The sequence below is a fragment of the Neovison vison genome, chromosome 3, assembly GCF_020171115.1.
Source record: "Neovison vison isolate M4711 chromosome 3, ASM_NN_V1, whole genome shotgun sequence".
NCBI classification, from domain to species: domain Eukaryota; kingdom Metazoa; phylum Chordata; class Mammalia; order Carnivora; family Mustelidae; genus Neogale; species Neogale vison.
This window is the reverse complement of record NC_058093.1, coordinates 203,666,057-203,681,978: the sequence shown is the minus strand read 5'-3', so window position 1 is coordinate 203,681,978 and position 15,922 is coordinate 203,666,057. Positions and strand designations below refer to the sequence as shown.

General features: G+C 54.7%; 1 protein-coding gene across 1 annotated transcript in view; it reads left to right on the top strand.

The window, feature by feature from the left end:
* Positions 1 to 14,398, top strand: part of CHFR (checkpoint with forkhead and ring finger domains) — a 29,668-nt gene extending 15,270 nt beyond the window's left edge. The window contains exons 7-17 of the mRNA XM_044243601.1: positions 1,370 to 1,529; positions 2,465 to 2,619; positions 2,707 to 2,869; positions 4,764 to 4,906; positions 5,914 to 6,030; positions 7,018 to 7,101; positions 7,610 to 7,680; positions 8,897 to 8,984; positions 11,238 to 11,345; positions 12,047 to 12,119; positions 13,210 to 14,398. Coding sequence (XP_044099536.1) covers positions 1,370 to 1,529; positions 2,465 to 2,619; positions 2,707 to 2,869; positions 4,764 to 4,906; positions 5,914 to 6,030; positions 7,018 to 7,101; positions 7,610 to 7,680; positions 8,897 to 8,984; positions 11,238 to 11,345; positions 12,047 to 12,119; positions 13,210 to 13,252 — 1,205 coding nt within the window. The 3' untranslated portion in view covers positions 13,253 to 14,398. The remainder of the gene's footprint in view (positions 1 to 1,369; positions 1,530 to 2,464; positions 2,620 to 2,706; positions 2,870 to 4,763; positions 4,907 to 5,913; positions 6,031 to 7,017; positions 7,102 to 7,609; positions 7,681 to 8,896; positions 8,985 to 11,237; positions 11,346 to 12,046; positions 12,120 to 13,209) is intronic.
* The last annotated feature ends 1,524 nt before the right edge of the window (positions 14,399 to 15,922 follow it).

Genomic DNA, 15,922 nt, shown 5'->3' with positions numbered 1-15,922 from the left:
ACGGATTCCAGCCCCACGTTGGGTGTAGAGCTTACTAAAAAGTAAATGAACTTTAAAAAATTGTTGCCTTTAAGCGATAGCCTTAACCTTTTCGTAAAGGTGATTTAGAGAAAAATCTGCTCTTAAAAAGACAAAGTTAAAAAGACTATAAAAAATTTTGGGAATGTGTAGTGGGACAATGGCCACACTGCAGGCTTGAGACCGCCTGAGCACGGGAGCCGTGAGACCGGGGGCTCGGGGAGGGAGAGGACCTTGGGCGGGGAGACTAGAATATTTTGCATATTGGGTGGAAAATTGAATTGACTGGCTTGGGGGGGTGTGGAAAAAATCATCAACAGTGCGTAAAATAATAATCCAGTATAAAAATGAGGCCACTTTTGGGGGTACCTGAGTGACTTAGTGAAGTGTCTGCCTTCGACTCGGATCATGATCCCATGATCCCAGGGTCCTAGGATCTAGTCCCAGTCAGGCTTCTTGTTCAGCGGGGTGTCTGCTTCTTCCCTCTGCCCCTACACCCCCATCTCCCCCAACCAAATAAATCTTAAAAAAAAATCGAACCCAGGCATGGTATTATATAGTTTAAAAATACGAAGGTCTGTACCAGCAAAAGTAGCTAAAAACACTAAAGTCGTTAACTCAGTGGAGGTTGGACCATGGCAGAGGGCTCCTGCTTCTGGTTTCTTGTAAATGTTTGACTTTGTAAATTGTGTGCAAGTATTTCTTTAATTAAAAATAAAAATTAAGCTGTGATTAGCAACGCACGAGCACTGTGGAATAGCAGAACAGAAAAGAATATTCACAGCTCCTGGTCACATCAGAGCGCGTACTTTCCAGTGTGTACACAAGTCACGTTTTTTGTTTAAACAAAAATGACATTACATACAAATCCCGAGTGACAAATGGCCTTTAAGCCTATATCCCAAGTGCCCCTTTTTGTGTGATTACGTTTAAGTTTCTTACGACACTTAAGTGTATTGGAATTTGAAGCTGTTTTTCGGCCCCCTTCAGAACACCCTTTGAAATACAAACACCGGGGGCGCCTGGGTGGCTCAGTGGGTTAAGCCTCTGCCTTCGGCTTGGGTCATGATCCCAGTGTCCTGGGATCGAGCCCCGCATCGGGCTCTCTGCTCAGTGGGGAGCCTGCTTCCCCCCTCTCTCTCTGCCTGCCTCTCTGCCTACTTGTGATCTCTCTCTCTCTCTGTCAAATAAGTAAATAAAATCTTTAAAAAAGAAAAGAAAAGAAACACAAACACTGGCAGGAGCTATGTCTTCCGTCCGTATGTTGAGGTGTTCGTGAACCTAGAAGAGCCAGCGTCTGCTGCTTCCCCGCTTGGCTGCGGTGGTCAGAATGCACCCCTTTCTCTCGCAGATGGGGGCCCTGACGTGACCCTGCAGTTGCTGGCCGCAGACCAGTGTAGAGACACCCATGCCGCCCTGGGCAGTGTCCGGTCCGAGGCCATGAAACCAGACAAGATGGAGGAGACGCTCACGTGCATCATCTGCCAGGACCTGCTGCACGACTGCGTGAGGTACGCGCCCCGCGGGGAGGTGTGCGGGGCCACCGCAGCCGGGAGGAGCGGCCACGGGGTAGCCAGCCTCTGGTTCAGGGCGGGTTCGATGCTGCGGACGTCGCTGTCATTTGACCTATGTGGGCAGCCTGCCCAGAGCCCGGTGCCCATACCCGAGGCTGTGGAAGAGCTCACGAGGCTGCAGTGGCAATGGCCTCGGTGGGCACAGGTGGGCACAGCTCCCAGTAGATAACCCCAGTAGCCTGTGTTGCTCCACAGACACAAAACAGGAGAACTGGACCGAGCCTTAAGGGAATGTCGTAGTTAATCCAGGGGCAATGCCCCGGAAGGTGGGTCCCAGGAGCCACTGGAGAGAGCCCCCTCCTTGCTTCTTTGGGGAACTGAAGGGTGAAAGCCCTTACAATTTCCACTGAAATGCAAGCCTTTTCCATACTCAGTGTCCCTGTTCCTCGTATGCCTCAAGTCACAGCCTGCTCTCCTGTCCCTGCTGGAGCATAGATTGTCGCTTCTGGTTTCTCTGAATTCCCAAGGACCAGGTGAAAGTAGTTGAGGTCGAGCACCATTCTGCCAGGGGAGCCGGATCCCCCGGTGGCCTTCCCCACCCAACAGCTGGGCTGCGGTTGCGGCCAGTGCGGGGCCCCAAATGTGGTGTGTGTTACAGCCCGAGAAGCAAGGGCTCTAGGCTCTGCTGAGTCAAGTGAGCTCGGTGGGTCGGGGGTAATCGCATTTTTCTGTTTGTTAACAAACCCTCAGCCTGAGCAAGGCACATCCTCCTCTGGGGAGGGGCAGCGTGAACTGGGGTCCCTGCTTCTCCTGCTCCAGGCAGGCCATGCCCCACGTGCCCTGGCATCTGGGCGGCTGCTGTGGCCTGGCAGACAGATGCTCTAGCGGCGGGTGATGCGGGGGCGTCTGAAGACCTGTCCTTGTGCCCTCAGCCTGCAGCCCTGTATGCACACCTTCTGTGCGGCCTGCTACTCGGGCTGGATGGAGCGCTCCACCTTGTGTCCCACGTGCCGCTGTCCCGTCGAGAGGATCTGTAAAAACCACATCCTGAACAACCTGGTGGAGGCCTATCTTCTCCAGCACCCAGGCAAGTGGGGAGCCCGCCCAGCTTCTGGCCGCTGCGGGGGTCTCTCCGGGGCCCCTCAGCCGGTAGAGCCACGTCCTTTCCCTCCAGACAAGAGTCGCAGCGAAGAAGACGTGCGGAGCATGGCTGCCAGGAACAAGATCACGCAAGACATGCTGCAGCCCAAAGTCAGGAGGTCGTTCTCCGACGAGGAGGGCAGCTCAGAGGACCTGCTGGAGCTGTCCGACGTGGACAGCGAGTCCTCCGACGTGAGGTGAGCCTCTGCCTGGCTCCGAGTGCGGCAGGGAGCTGGGCAGGCAGCGCGGGAGTCTGGGTCGGGTTCCGCCTCCAGCAGCCCGGCTGCTGCGCAGTCTGGCCTCGCTTCTCGTGGGCGACATCAGCCAGTGACCTTGGCTGCTTTGAGCATAGCAAGGATGGGGTGGGCACCAGCCAAGGACAGCCACTCCTTTGGGTGACTGGGGTGGGTACTTGCCACCCTGCCTCCTCCGGTGCCCCCTCCCTCTCAGGTTCGCACACAACATTTATTTTTTGCTGCTGTTTATCCGTATTTCCTCCTAGCTTTACTGAGATGTCATTGGCAGTGAATGGCTTGACTGCCGACTCTTCTAAGATGAAGAGCCCCAGAGCCCACGCCCTGTCGTCAGGTGCTTGGGTTCTGGCTACAACGACGTCACGATGTAACACGTTCTTTGTCCCACATGTGCCCATGTACTCCGCAGCTCGTGCAGGGAGTGTCGGGTCCCGCACTGGGAGCTGCATGGTCCGCGTTGGTCGGGATGGTATCGTGGAGAGTCCGTGGCCACCTGGCTGAGGGGATGCGATCCCTCGAGACCTGGTGTTAGCTGACTCAGAAGTCCGCCGTCTGAGTTTCGGGTGGAGGCCGTCAGACTGAGACAAAAGTCAAACCTCCCAAATCTACTATCCTTTGTTTCTTTTTGTAAAATTTAGCAAATAATGTTCAGGCCAACAGAAGGAATCAAAAATCACTTTAGCGTGAACATATTATGGTGTGTCCTTGTGGCCACTCGTAGAGGTGGCCACACAAGCTCCTTCTGTAAATAAAACACGGTGTACTTAGAAATGCTTGTACGAAGATGGGATTGTGCCGTACACGTGGTTTTGTCGGCTTTCTAGTATTCTCATGGAGAGGCTGTGCTGCGGTGCACACTGCGGTTACAGTTTCGTCCACGTGTGCATTAGTTGACAGAAGTCAGGGATGGCACTGGAGTAGTCAGGTCGGAGAGCCTGACCCAGGGTGCCCTGCTGGACTGGCACCTGTGTCATCTTGTGCCCGTCAGGAAGTTCCTAGCGATGGCCTCTGGGAGGTTTGTCAAGGGGTGTTGGGAGACCCTGCCTGCACTTGGCATCGCCCGAGATGAGTGCCATCTCATTCCGAAATGAGGTTGAGCATTTTCGCTGGGGGTTTTCTAGAAAGGTCTCATGGCTTCTTCCCTCTCTGGCTCTTGCTGTCGGAGGCAGACTCAGGAAGGCGCTCTCCGAGATGAGGGAAGAGTCTGTGCCTGTTTCCTGTGGATTCTTTTTTACCATCTGTGTTTTTAGGAAGCTCAGTGGAAGGGCATAAAGCGAGGCGGGGCAGGGCTGCTGCTGGCTGGGCGGGAAGGCCCTAGAGGACAGCAGCATTCAGCTGGGCACAACGCGGGCTCTGACTGACGCACTTTCCCAGGCGCTGGGGTGGACGTGCTGAGCGCGCTGGGCAAGCTGGGGCTGCCTCTGGACGTGGCTCCGGCTCGCCCAGCATCAGGCCTGTGAGCGCGCGCCCCACCCCTTGTGGGGACTGAGCGGCCGCGCTCTGGGGGATGCGGTGCCGAAACACGGCCCGGGCAGGCCTGTCTCCATGTGTCAGGAGCCGCCAAGGGGGCTGAGGGTGGCGAGGGACAGAGAGCTTCCCCTGCTTTTCTGGGTGAGCACTGACTGGGTGCCTAGCGGGGACAGGCTGTCCTTCCCCTTCACACACTGGGCGGTGGCGGCTGGGATGGTGGGCAGAAAGGACGCCTCCAGGCTTGGCTTCTGGCTCTGGTCTTGTCATGGGGCTGGGGGCGTGGCCACCATCCCCACACACTTGAGAGCAGGAGCCTCCTGCTTCTCTGCACTCAGGTGCGCGTGGCCTTCGTGTGCCCCCCTTGCAGCCAGCCATACATCGTATGCAGACAGTGTCCCGAGTTCCGGCGGCAGGCGGGCCGGGCCCTCCCCTGCCCAGGGCCTGGCAGCGAGCCAGGGGCGGCACCGGCGCCCGGGGACGCGCCCTCCACGTCCACCAGTGTCACGACAGGTGAGATGCCACCTTCCATGCTGTCATCCTGCTGCGACCACCCAGGATCCAGCTGTCTGCGGGCTCCTCTCCCCTTTCTGCCTGACTCCTGTCACTGCCTCCATGGCCCTGCCACCTCTCGTAACCGGTTGCTTCTCCGGGTCTGTTTTGGGCTGAGAAACCAGAGAGTTAACTTTTCTCGTGGTCCTCTGCTCCTGGGCAGTCCTGGGGGTTTAGTCCTGAACCTGACATTTGGGCCAGATGCCATCAAGAAAGGGACAGTGGACAGGTGGAATCTATGTTTGTGGCCCTGGCCATTCTGTAGTTCATGGTCCCACAGGGCCCAGTTTCTTCGAGCCTTGTCAAAAGGCCAGTGACCCAGGATTGTGACCCAGAGCTGTGTTCACAGCTGTGTGCCATGACGCCATGCCGCGGCGCTCTCCGTGGGTTCCTGTAGGCCCTGCGGACAAGCACAGGCAGTGCAGCGCCTGGTCGCCTCCCGACTCTGCCATCCCTCGGGTGGGCTCTGTCGTTTTCAGACTGCAGATGGAAGTTCCCCGGAGGGACGGCGTCTGTAGCAGATGTGTGTGCACAGGTGGCGCCTCCCGTGTGGCCAGGAGTGTCCGGGGGCTGGGCTGTATGGACACAGCTCCCAGGGTGGGGTTGGCCACTCATGCCCACCAGGCCTGTCACTTGTTGGAAGACACAGAACTCACTTTATTGTTTTATCGCATGGGCTTTATAGCCTGAGGAAATGTTAGAAACCTTCAAGTGAGCTTGGAAATGTTGCTGCAGCCACTGAGCCGAGAGGTTGCTGTGCTTATTTTTTGTTCTGTTTTTTAAAAGGCTCCTTTCCGATGGTAGGCTGTCATTTGGCTATTTAAGAAAACAGGTCAGAGTTCTCCCTGGGTTTTCTTGTGGCTGAGTTCCTTGTGTGCTTTCCATACACTCCCCTGGATGGGGGTCTAACCTGTTCTTTCTGCCTGTGTCCTGGTATGTGCCGCCCGGATATTCTGTCTGTTCCGCAGCCCAGGATTATGTGTGTGCCCTGCAAGGAAGCCATGCCATATGCACCTGCTGCTTCCAGCCCATGCCTGACCGGAGGGCAGAGCGCGAGCAGGACCCCCGCATCGCCCCCCAGCAGTGTGAGTAAGGGTGTGCATGTGTACTGCCTGCCTAAGCAACTTCCCCACCACGGAGCCCCTCTTGGGATCCCTCTAGGCTCAGGTTTCAGAACGGTGTTGACTGCTGCGCATGGTGTAAAGACGTGGCTGTGTGTTCTCATCTGCAGAATCGGCTGTCTGTGCAATCCTATCGAATAGCCATCTTTTTCCATTAGTTGATAGCCTACCCCGTCATAAACCAAGTTTCATCTGGTTTGTCCCCACATCAGGACCGTAACATTTCTCTAATATGTCACTTTTTTAAAGAAGATTTTATTTATTTTATTTTTTAGAAGATTTTACGTATTTGTCAGAAAGAGGACACACATGTGTTCACAAGCAGGGGGAGTGGCAGGCAGGCAGAGGAGCAGGCTTCCTGCTGAGCAAGGACCCCCATGGGGGACTCGATCCTGGGACCCTGAGATTATGACCTGAGCTGAAGGCAGAGGCTCAACACACTGAGCCACCCAGGCACCCCTTTTATTTATTTATTTTAAGGAGTGCGTGGGGTGCCTGGGTGGCTCAGCGGGTTAAGCCGCTGCCTTTGGCTCAGGTCACGATCTCAGGGTCCTGGGATCAAGTTCCGCATTGGGCTCTCTCTGCTCAGCAGGGACCCTGCTTCTCTCTCTCTCTCTCTCTCTTTCTCTGACTGCCTCTCTGTCTACTTGTGATCTCTCTCTCTCTCTCTCAGACTGCCTGCTGAGCAGGGACCCTGACTCGCTTGATCTCATGACCCTGAGATCTTGACCTGGGCCAAAATCAAGAGTCAGACTCCCAACAAACTGAGTCACCCAGGCACCCCTATAATGTGTCACTTTTAAGTAAAATAGGTGAAAAGCCATGCTTTTATTTGCAGTTGCTTTTATTTTATTTTATTGCTGTCAAAATTGAGTGTGTCATTTATTTAACGGTTATTTGGATTTATTCTTCACTGAAATGGCCTGACTAGCGGCTGTGCTGTGTCCACAGGTGCTGTGTGCCTGCAGCCTTTCTGCCACCTGTACTGGGGCTGTGCCCGGGCCGGCTGCCTTGGCTGCCTGGCCCCGTTCTGCGGTAATGCCGGGTCTTTGGCTGAGTTCTGTGCCTTTGCATATTTTCTCGGTGCCTTTGAGGGCGGTGACGGGGTGGTGTGGCCCGTGTTGTGGGAGGCTGCCGCGAGTGACCCTACTTTGTCCTGACATACTGCATATGTCTGACGTTTGGAAGTGTCACTCTGTTCTAGCTCAGAACCATGCAGTAACAGAGAGGTACAGGGATATGAGCTCAGTCAGGAGGGTGTCCTTATGCGCGAACAGCTCCACTAAAGACGCCCAGTCTGGCCGTGGCCTTGAGTCTTTGCTGTGCCAGACCAGGTGCTCAGGAGGCGGAGAGGGCCATCCGTTTTAGGAAGGAGTGGAATGGAAGTCATTTTGCCTGTTCTCTTTTTAAAACTATTTTATCATGGAACTTTTTATTCTTCTAGACTCTGTAAGAAAGGAAATGGGGTTATCTTAGTGTCAGTGAATGGTGCTTTCATAGAGCGTCTGTAAGATGGGTGACTTTGCTTCCCCCTGTTTGGCAGAGCTAGACCTGGGCGACAGGTGTCTGGACGGGGTTCTGAGCAACAACCACTACGAGTCGGATGTCCTCAAGGTAACGGACGGACCTCCCAGACAGGCGTGGGGGGACTCAGGCCAAGTGAGGCCCCCTGAGGTGTGCAGCTCCGCTAATGGCTCTTCCTGGTACTGCTGCTGAGTACACCGTGTGGGTGTTTTCCTGTGTTTTCCCATTTTCCAAAAAGGAGGTATTTCCTTCATGCCCATTATGCCACGAATCCGCAGGACTCGCTCCAGTGCCTGCCCCAGGCACAGAGCTTCGGAGTCTGGGTGGGGAGTGGGCCGGCCCCCCGGTGGAACCAGGGCCTGTCTCCAGTTTCCTCCTTTCTGACGTTTTCCTTGCCATGCTTTAGAAGCTGGCCCAGCTCTTAGAAGTTCAGGGTCAGGGTGCCTGGGTGGCTCAGTGGGTTAAGCCGCTGCCTTCGGCTCAGGTCATGATCTCAGGGTCCTGGGATCGAGTCCCGCATCGGGCTCTCTGCTCAGCGGGGAGCCTGCTTCCCTCTCTCCCTCTCTGCCTGCCTCTCCGTCTACTTGTGATTTCTCTCTGTCAAATAAATAAATAAAATCTTTAAAAAAAAAAAAAGAAGAAGAAAAAGTTCAGGGTCTGATGTGCACATCAGTCCCTTGCCAAGAGTCCCAGCTTCGTCCCATTTACGTGCAGTGCTGCGTGCACAGGCCGTGCGGCCTCTCCCCTGCGTGGCGGGCTCCTCTGCATGCTGCGCTCTGTTCGTGGCCGTGAGCCGTGCGCTCGCATAGACAGAGCCCAGCAGCCGTGTGTCTGCACGACAGAGTGTAGATCCAAACCCTGCACGCGTCCTTACCTGGTCATGGGCCTGTTGCTGCCCTAGGGCTGCTTTGGCCAGAGTGGGGTGTCCCACCACTGCTATGTGAGGACTGTCTTGGCATAATTTTAGAGGGAATGTGGCCGTGCCCACGTCCAGGCTTCTGAAGCTAGCCCTCCTTTCAAGGCTCTGACGGAGCACCTCAGACGAGACCCCTTGGGAACTAGGTGGCGAGTGTGTCACCGAGCCAGGCTTGGGCAGCCCGGCCCTCAGGCTGTCCCGGGTGCCCTGCGGCCTTGGAAGCAGAACCCCCCCTGCCCCAGTTGCCCGACGCAAATCCCTGCCGTGCCAAGCTTCCCCGGGCTATGGCTTTACCCAGCTTCAAGGGCCTTTTATGAGGTGTTTGCCTTGTCACTTTAGTGTTTCCTCTTCCAAGCTAGTGGCTGAGGTTTCTCTTCTTCCCCATCACAGAATTACCTGGCAACCAGGGGTTTGACGTGGAAGAACATGTTGACGGAAAGTCTGGTGGCTCTGCAGAGGGGAGCGTTTTTACTGTCCGGTAAGCAAAGTCGCACTTGCTTTCCTCTCTCCAGAGGCGCTGGCTTGGCCTCCTTGAAAAGCAGTAACGCCGGCCAGGCTGAGCCCGGGGCTCCCACGCAGCTGCCTTCCCACAGGCACAGCCTTGCCCTCCCCCGCCTGACGGAGGCCGACAGAAAGGCGCTGATACCATAGGTTTTCTGCGTGTAGAATTAGGTCTGAGCCTGCAGGAGGTATTCTAGGGTTTCTCTGCCGTGGGGAAGGGCGGGCCCAGCTATGGAGACGGGCCGTACCTTTTGTCAGCGTGGGGATCCTGGGGCTGGTGCTTCCCAGATCTTCGGGCTCCTCCTTGGCCACTCACTTGGTGTGTTGCGAACTTGACGTGGGCTCGCCCCGTGTCGCAGGACACCCAGTACACTGTGAAATGGGATTTTTGTCAGTGAGGGAGGGGGCTGCAGCAAATCAGCAAATGCCTATTTCTTTTTTTTTTAAGATTTTACTACTTTATTTGAGGGTGGGGTGTATGTGTGCAGGGAGGAGTAAAGACAAAGGAAGAAGGAGGAGGGGAAGGAATCTCAAGCAGACTAGACTCCTCTCAGTGCAGAGCCCCATGTGGAGCTCGATCTGACAACCCTGAGATCATGACTTGAGACCTGAGTGGAACCCGACAGTCGGACGCTCAACCGACTGAGCTACCCAGGTGCCCCAGATGGCCTTTTTTTCTGAGACACACATTATCATGAAAGACTTTAGAAGTTGTTGGGGATGCTTCTACACAGTTCCTGTCTTTGCTTCTACACAGTTCCTGTCTTGTGGACACAGTCTCACGAGCATCTCGGGTGTTCTCTGCAGCAGCCCCGTGGCTGCCCAGACCAATCATCTGAACAGGGCCTGAACTCCATTAGCTCCTTAAGGACTGCTGTAAGGGTGACATGGTTCTCAGAGATGTGTGAGTGACAGAGGGAGGCAGGAAGGGTAACGTAACCATCACGGGGAGTCCCAGCAGCTGAGCACACAGTGACGATGCGTGGACGGCCGGGCCCCTGCCTGCGCGTGCACACCGTCCTCGTAAGTGAAGGCCTGCCACCGTGCTGTCCTGTGGCCTGTTTACATGCTAATCAAGTGATCCACAGAGACATCAAAAGTGACAACGTGCTTTTGGGGATGGAAGGATCTGTTAAACTTACCGACTTTGGGTTCTGTGCCCAGATCACCCCTGAGCAGAGCAAGAGAAGTACCATGGTTGGAACGCCATACTGGATGGCACCAGAGGTGGTTACACGGAAAGCTTTTGGCCCTAAAGTGGACATACGGTCTCTGGGTATCATGGCTCTTGAGATGGTAGAAGGAGAGCTTCCATACCTCAATGAAAATCCCTTGAGGGTAAGAGCAATTAAACACCAGCCTTATTTTTAGGGAAAAAAACAAAAACAAAAACAAAAAACAAAAACCGATACCGATTCACAAGTAGAGGATATTAAGGGATTTTCTCCTGTCTGCTCTCGGAACCAGCACTGCAGCTGCTGGGGGAGCATGCGCTCTGGCAGGCTCGAGAAACCGTCGGGCTGGGATAGGTAGGAAGGCTTGTTGCACGGCACTGTGCACAGTTGGGACTCTGCCAGGTGTGAAGGCCAGCATCTTCTCGAGCCCGGCTGCTCTGCATCTGCCTTTCGGGTCTTGGAAATACAGAACAGGCAAACTGGGCGAATCGTCGTTTTGTCCGCCCACGTTGGAGCACTAACAGAATGGATGATCTTTCTGTTTCATGGTTCACTAACTGTCTTTGACCTTGGCCCATAGTAGGCTGTCTGGATTTGGGGGTCTGGGTTGGTAGGGTACCTTTATTATATGAAGGAGCAACAGGTTGTCATTTGTGTCGCGCATGTGTTTTCCACTCATCGGTGAGTCTTTTCCTTTCAGGGTATGTGTTTCCATTTTCTGTTTAAGTTGCAGGCAGTCAGATTTACAAGTCCTTTCCTGTGTGCTGTTTGGTTTTTGTGACATAATTAGGAATAAGTCAAGAGAAAAATAATACTCATTCCTTTCAGTACTTTAAAAAATTTTTAAGATACTTGATTTTTTTTATCCAGTGGAATTACTTTGCTGTGAGGAAATGAGTTGTTTTTGTTCTGGTTTTCTGAACATCTGCCCCATCGTCTCTGCCGCCCTGCCCGCCCCCTCCCGTGTGGATCAGGGCCGGGTGTCCCAGGCCTTTGATGTCGTGCTGACGCTGCGTGCTGACTGGCCTGCCCACCTGAGGCTGTGTCCCTTGCAGATTACAGAATCACGGGGAACACCGTGCTGTGTTACTGCTGTGGCCTGCGGAGCTTCCGAGAGCTAACCTACCAGTATCGGCAGAACATTCCTGCTTCCGAGTTGCCCGGTAAGCAAAGGAAGCCTCCTCAGCCCCAGCTCAGTTCTGCCTAGATTGGCTTCTGCGTTCCTTCATGTGATGGGTACCCCGTTTGGGCCTTGGCTCCATGTTCTTAGTAGCTATCTGCCTCAGCAGGGACAAAAATGGGCAGATAGGCTGCGTGGGGGCCATGCCTCTTTCTGGGCCGTCCTCTCTGGGGGTGGTCAGCTCAGGCTCTGGGCCTGTCTGCCAGGACGCGGGCTTCCAAAACAAAATTCACAAAAGCAACCTGAAAACAACTGTAGTAGTTTTCTTTCCTTTTTTTCCTTTTTAAGATTTTATTTGTTTATTTGACAGAGAGAGAGAGAGAGCACACAAGTAGGCAGAGAGACAGGCAGCGGGGGAGGGGGAAAGCAGGCTCCCTGCTGAGCAGAGAGCCTGATGCGGGGCTTGATCCCAGGACCTCGAGATCATGACCTGAGCCAAAGGCAGAAGCTCAACCCACTGAGCCACCAGGCGCCCCCGTAGTCTTATTTTCTAAATTGGGATGGTTTTTTTGTTTTGTTTTTTTTCCCCCTGAAATCTTGCAACAGGCCAAGGACACTAGTTACAAAGCATGACAGATGCCATGGCTTTTCTGCTGCTGTTTGTCTCCTGGGGTCATAAATTCATGCAGCTGAGCTTGCGAGTGTGGTGTGCATCACGGATAACGTCCTGTTTCCTCTTCCTAGCGGCTGTAACGTCCCGTCCTGACTGCTACTGGGGCCGCAACTGCCGCACTCAGGTGAAGGCCCACCACGCAATGTGAGTGAGACCGCGCTGCCCCGCACGGGTCCTCGGGGCCGGGAAGGGGTGCCCACGTGGTCCTCCTACAGAAAGGCACACCCCTGTTTCCCTAACAGGAAGCTGAATTTTTTTTTCTTTTAAAAGTTTTGGCCAAGTTGATAGCTCAGCTCAGCTTGTAAGGATGTCCGTGAACTAGTTAATTATTTACTTGTAAGTGGGCTAATTTTGCCATTTTATTTGTCTATAGTCATGTGGTATACAAAACAGTGCTATTGTTTCCGTGTTCCGCAGAACACAGCCGTCTGTCCCCGCTGACGCACCAGTTAGCGCTTTCTCAGTTGGTGGCTGGGGTCGGCGCCCTGCTCTGTCTTTGGTGCCTTGAGAGGTGTCTGTGATGGCTCTAACCCAGTGACTCAACGGGCATTTCCCGCTCACGGAGACATCCGCCTTGCCACATGGGGTTGTCTGGAGGTGTAGGTGAGGTGATGCTCTCAGTCAGTCTCACGGACTGATGTCGGAGGAGGCCACGAGAATCCCTAGTCATTCATGGTTTAAGTCAAAGTCACTGAGAATATGCCTTTAGTGCCGGGGACAAGGGCCCAAGTAAAGGCTCCCTTGGAGACTGATGCTGTGGAATGAAACCCTTGTTTTGTATTTGAGCATAGCGTGTAGCAGACTGTTTTGGTACAGGGAAGGGAATTTCACAAGCAACTTGTCTTTCTTAGTGAAAACATTGGTGAGGAAAGCAAAGGCACCCCTGTCTTCCCCTGGGACTGTCCTGCCCGTCATGAAGGGAGGTAATGGTGCTCTAGGCCAGCCAGCAAGTCTGTTGGTCCTGCAGGGTGGTCCCTGGTGGACCACCATGTGTCCGTGGGGACACTGAGGAGGCTTAGAGTTTGAGTTCTTCTCTAAGAAAATGACCTAAAAATGTCTGACTTCTAAAACTTAAAGAAGGTGGCATAGGGGTTAATTTCTTTGATGGTACTAAAAATATGTCACCGCGAGCACCCTATATGCGGTCAGTTTCTCATCAGGTTCTCCCAGCATATGAGCTCAGGATCCGCTTTTGTGAATACTTTGTGGTAATTTCACTCTTTTCTCCCTGCAGGAAATTCAATCACATCTGTGAACAGACAAGGTTCAAGAACTGAGCATCTAGGAGGCACCAAGGTGGCTTGGGGGTACTGGAGGTCAATGACAGCGTTTCAGAAAATACTGGCTACAGACATTTTAAGGGCATTTTACAGTCCCCAGGGGATGCTGGGGGTCTCTGCGTCCGGCACTGTAGTGTGATGACTCACGTGGAGTGAGACCTTCTTAGCGAGACCCCCCAACCTGCTCCAGTGGCCTGGGAGGCCTGGGGCACGACCCACCCCTCCTCTGAGCTCCGGTGCCTGGAGCACTTCTGGCGGAAGCACCGCTGTCGCTGTCCCCTCCCATTGAGACGATGACGTTCAGGTTTGCTCTCTGTACCTTTCCCAAAACTATGGTTCCAACAGACCTCGCTCTTCAAGAAAGCTTTCGTGGGGGGAAAAGGAAAGTTTGTTGTTGAAAGGAAAGGGAGCAAAAGTTTACAGCCTGCGGGACACCCCGCTGCGGGTTCGGCCACGGCTGCTGAGGCCTCTTTGTACTAGATTTGGTGCTTATCTTCTAGTGAGATTTATCACAAATGGTAGCACAAGTAATGTAATTTATAATTTACAAATTGACTAAAATTGGGATAGTAGGGTATTTGAAAGAATAAACATATGTTTCTGTTTATTAGAAAAAGAAAAAATAAGATGTCCAGAACTGCTAACCCTAGACACCCAGCGTCAAGCGTGGGGCCCTGTCCTAAGAGAACAGAAGTGGGTGCTGCCACCATGAGCCTGCCGTGGAGCCGGGCCCTGGCACCTGCTTGTCGCTCTGTTGGCACTGCAGCCCCCGCCAGCTGCCCCACTTTCTTCCCACAGGCTGGGTGGGCCCCGCTGGGGCCCGGCCACCTGGAGCAGCCCCTCCCCCGAAAGTACGAGAAGCCTTTGCTTCCACTAGATCTGATCTGCATTGGGTTTGCCATGTCATCTGGAATAATACTTGAAATTTTGTTCTTTGTTAAAAAAAAAAATACGTTTTTTATCTTTTGTTGAAATCATCTGTTATTTTTGTTTGCAAAATTGTAACTTTTTGCTTCTTCTCAGGAATAGGATTTTCAACTGTTGTCTTGCTCTTGATACGGACTCAGAAGCAGCGCTGTGTTTGTGGAAGAGGCCTGCTCCTCCCTGCGCTCTAATAAACAAGCCGTGTCTGTTTCTCTCCTACGCTGGTTGCTGGTTCACCTGTTGGCTGCCATGTGCTCCTTCCTGTCATGGTGGGCTGCAGGTGGCGCTGGTGAGCGCCCGACGGTCCAGCCCGTAGCCCTGCTCTCAGACCAGCCCCGCCCCAGAGATTCGGTGGAAGGGAAAGGGCGCAGGGTCTCACGGCTCCACCAGCCCCAGGTGTCGGGCTCTTGGCTGCAGGTTGAAGCTGTGGCTTTGTGTCTGAGCCCTGCGCTCAGCCTGTGCGGGAGGGAAGCCTGCCCTCCCATCTTAGGGCCCGGCCTCATCACTCCCTTCCCTCCCAACAAAGTAAGAACGAAGATGTAGCTCTCGAGATATCCCAGCTTTTTAAGCCTGGGTTAGAACGTGTGACTTCCCTCGGGCCGCCCTGGATCCTCCGTGAAGGACGGACACGCGTCACGTTAGACGGCAGGCTCCCCGCCCTGTTCTAGAGCACACGGGAGGAGCCCCGGGCCTGGCGGTTGTTCCCTGCGCTGTTTCACGGTGCACTCAGGATGTTTTCATGACTTCCTGCTCCCTCCCACCCGCCTAGCAGCCAGGCCGCAGTTGGGCTGGGGTGTGTGTGTGTGCTGGAGTGGTGTGTGTGTGTGTGTGTGTGTGTGTGTGTGTGTGTGTGTGTCGGTGGCACAGGCTGCCTGGGTGTGAAGGGTCAGCTCAGGACTCCGTGTACTTGTCTGCAGGTACTTGGGACCAGCCCTGGCACGGGCCCAGCCGGGCCTCAGTGCCTGCCTGCTTCCTGCCGGCTCCTCCTCCCTCAGCCTCGCCCCGCCCAGCCCCAGGCCCTGGTCCCTCTTGGGCTCTGATGCGCCCCTCAAAGGAGGGCCCTGCTCTGCTCACGCCCACATCCAAGGTGCCCCCTCCCGGCCTGAGGGTCTGAGCTGTGAGAAGAGCCGCGCATCCGTGAAGGACCCTCACTGGCCGCAGCCGGAATCCAGCAACTAGTCTGATCCCGCAGCGCTGACAGGGTCAGTCACAGGCCCGGATGGGAGAGCAGCAGAGAGGTGTGGGCGGCTTCTGCCGCAGGGAAGCGGCCAGACGGTGACGGAGGAGGAGGGGTCGTCACGCAGCCTGCAGAGAGGAGGCCCAGAGAAGCCCAGCTCTGAATCAGGGTGGCTGTGGTGGACGGGGCAGCCGGAAGCCGGCCTCGGGCCTGAAGGAGGAAATGAATGGGAGACGGATGGGATTTAGAAAGCCCGGCGCAGATCTTCAGGTGTGGCTGGATGCAGGATGCCGTGCTGGAACCCTTGCCTCCCTTTGTGTATGGCCTCAGCCTCCATCAAGCAGAAATCGGTGAACTTGCCCACTGCTTCGAAAGGAAACATCTCTGACCTGATCACTGGTGGGCCAGACCAGAGGGTCCTGCCACCACCTGGGCTGTCAGCGCTCCCTCGGGCAGGTGGGCCCCCTCAGGCAGGAGGAAGGGGAGTGTCACGGGTTGTCATCAGGAATGCAGACGGGCTGCTGAGCAGCAGCTCTGGGGCTTAAACCCGGCAGGCCAGTCAGCCT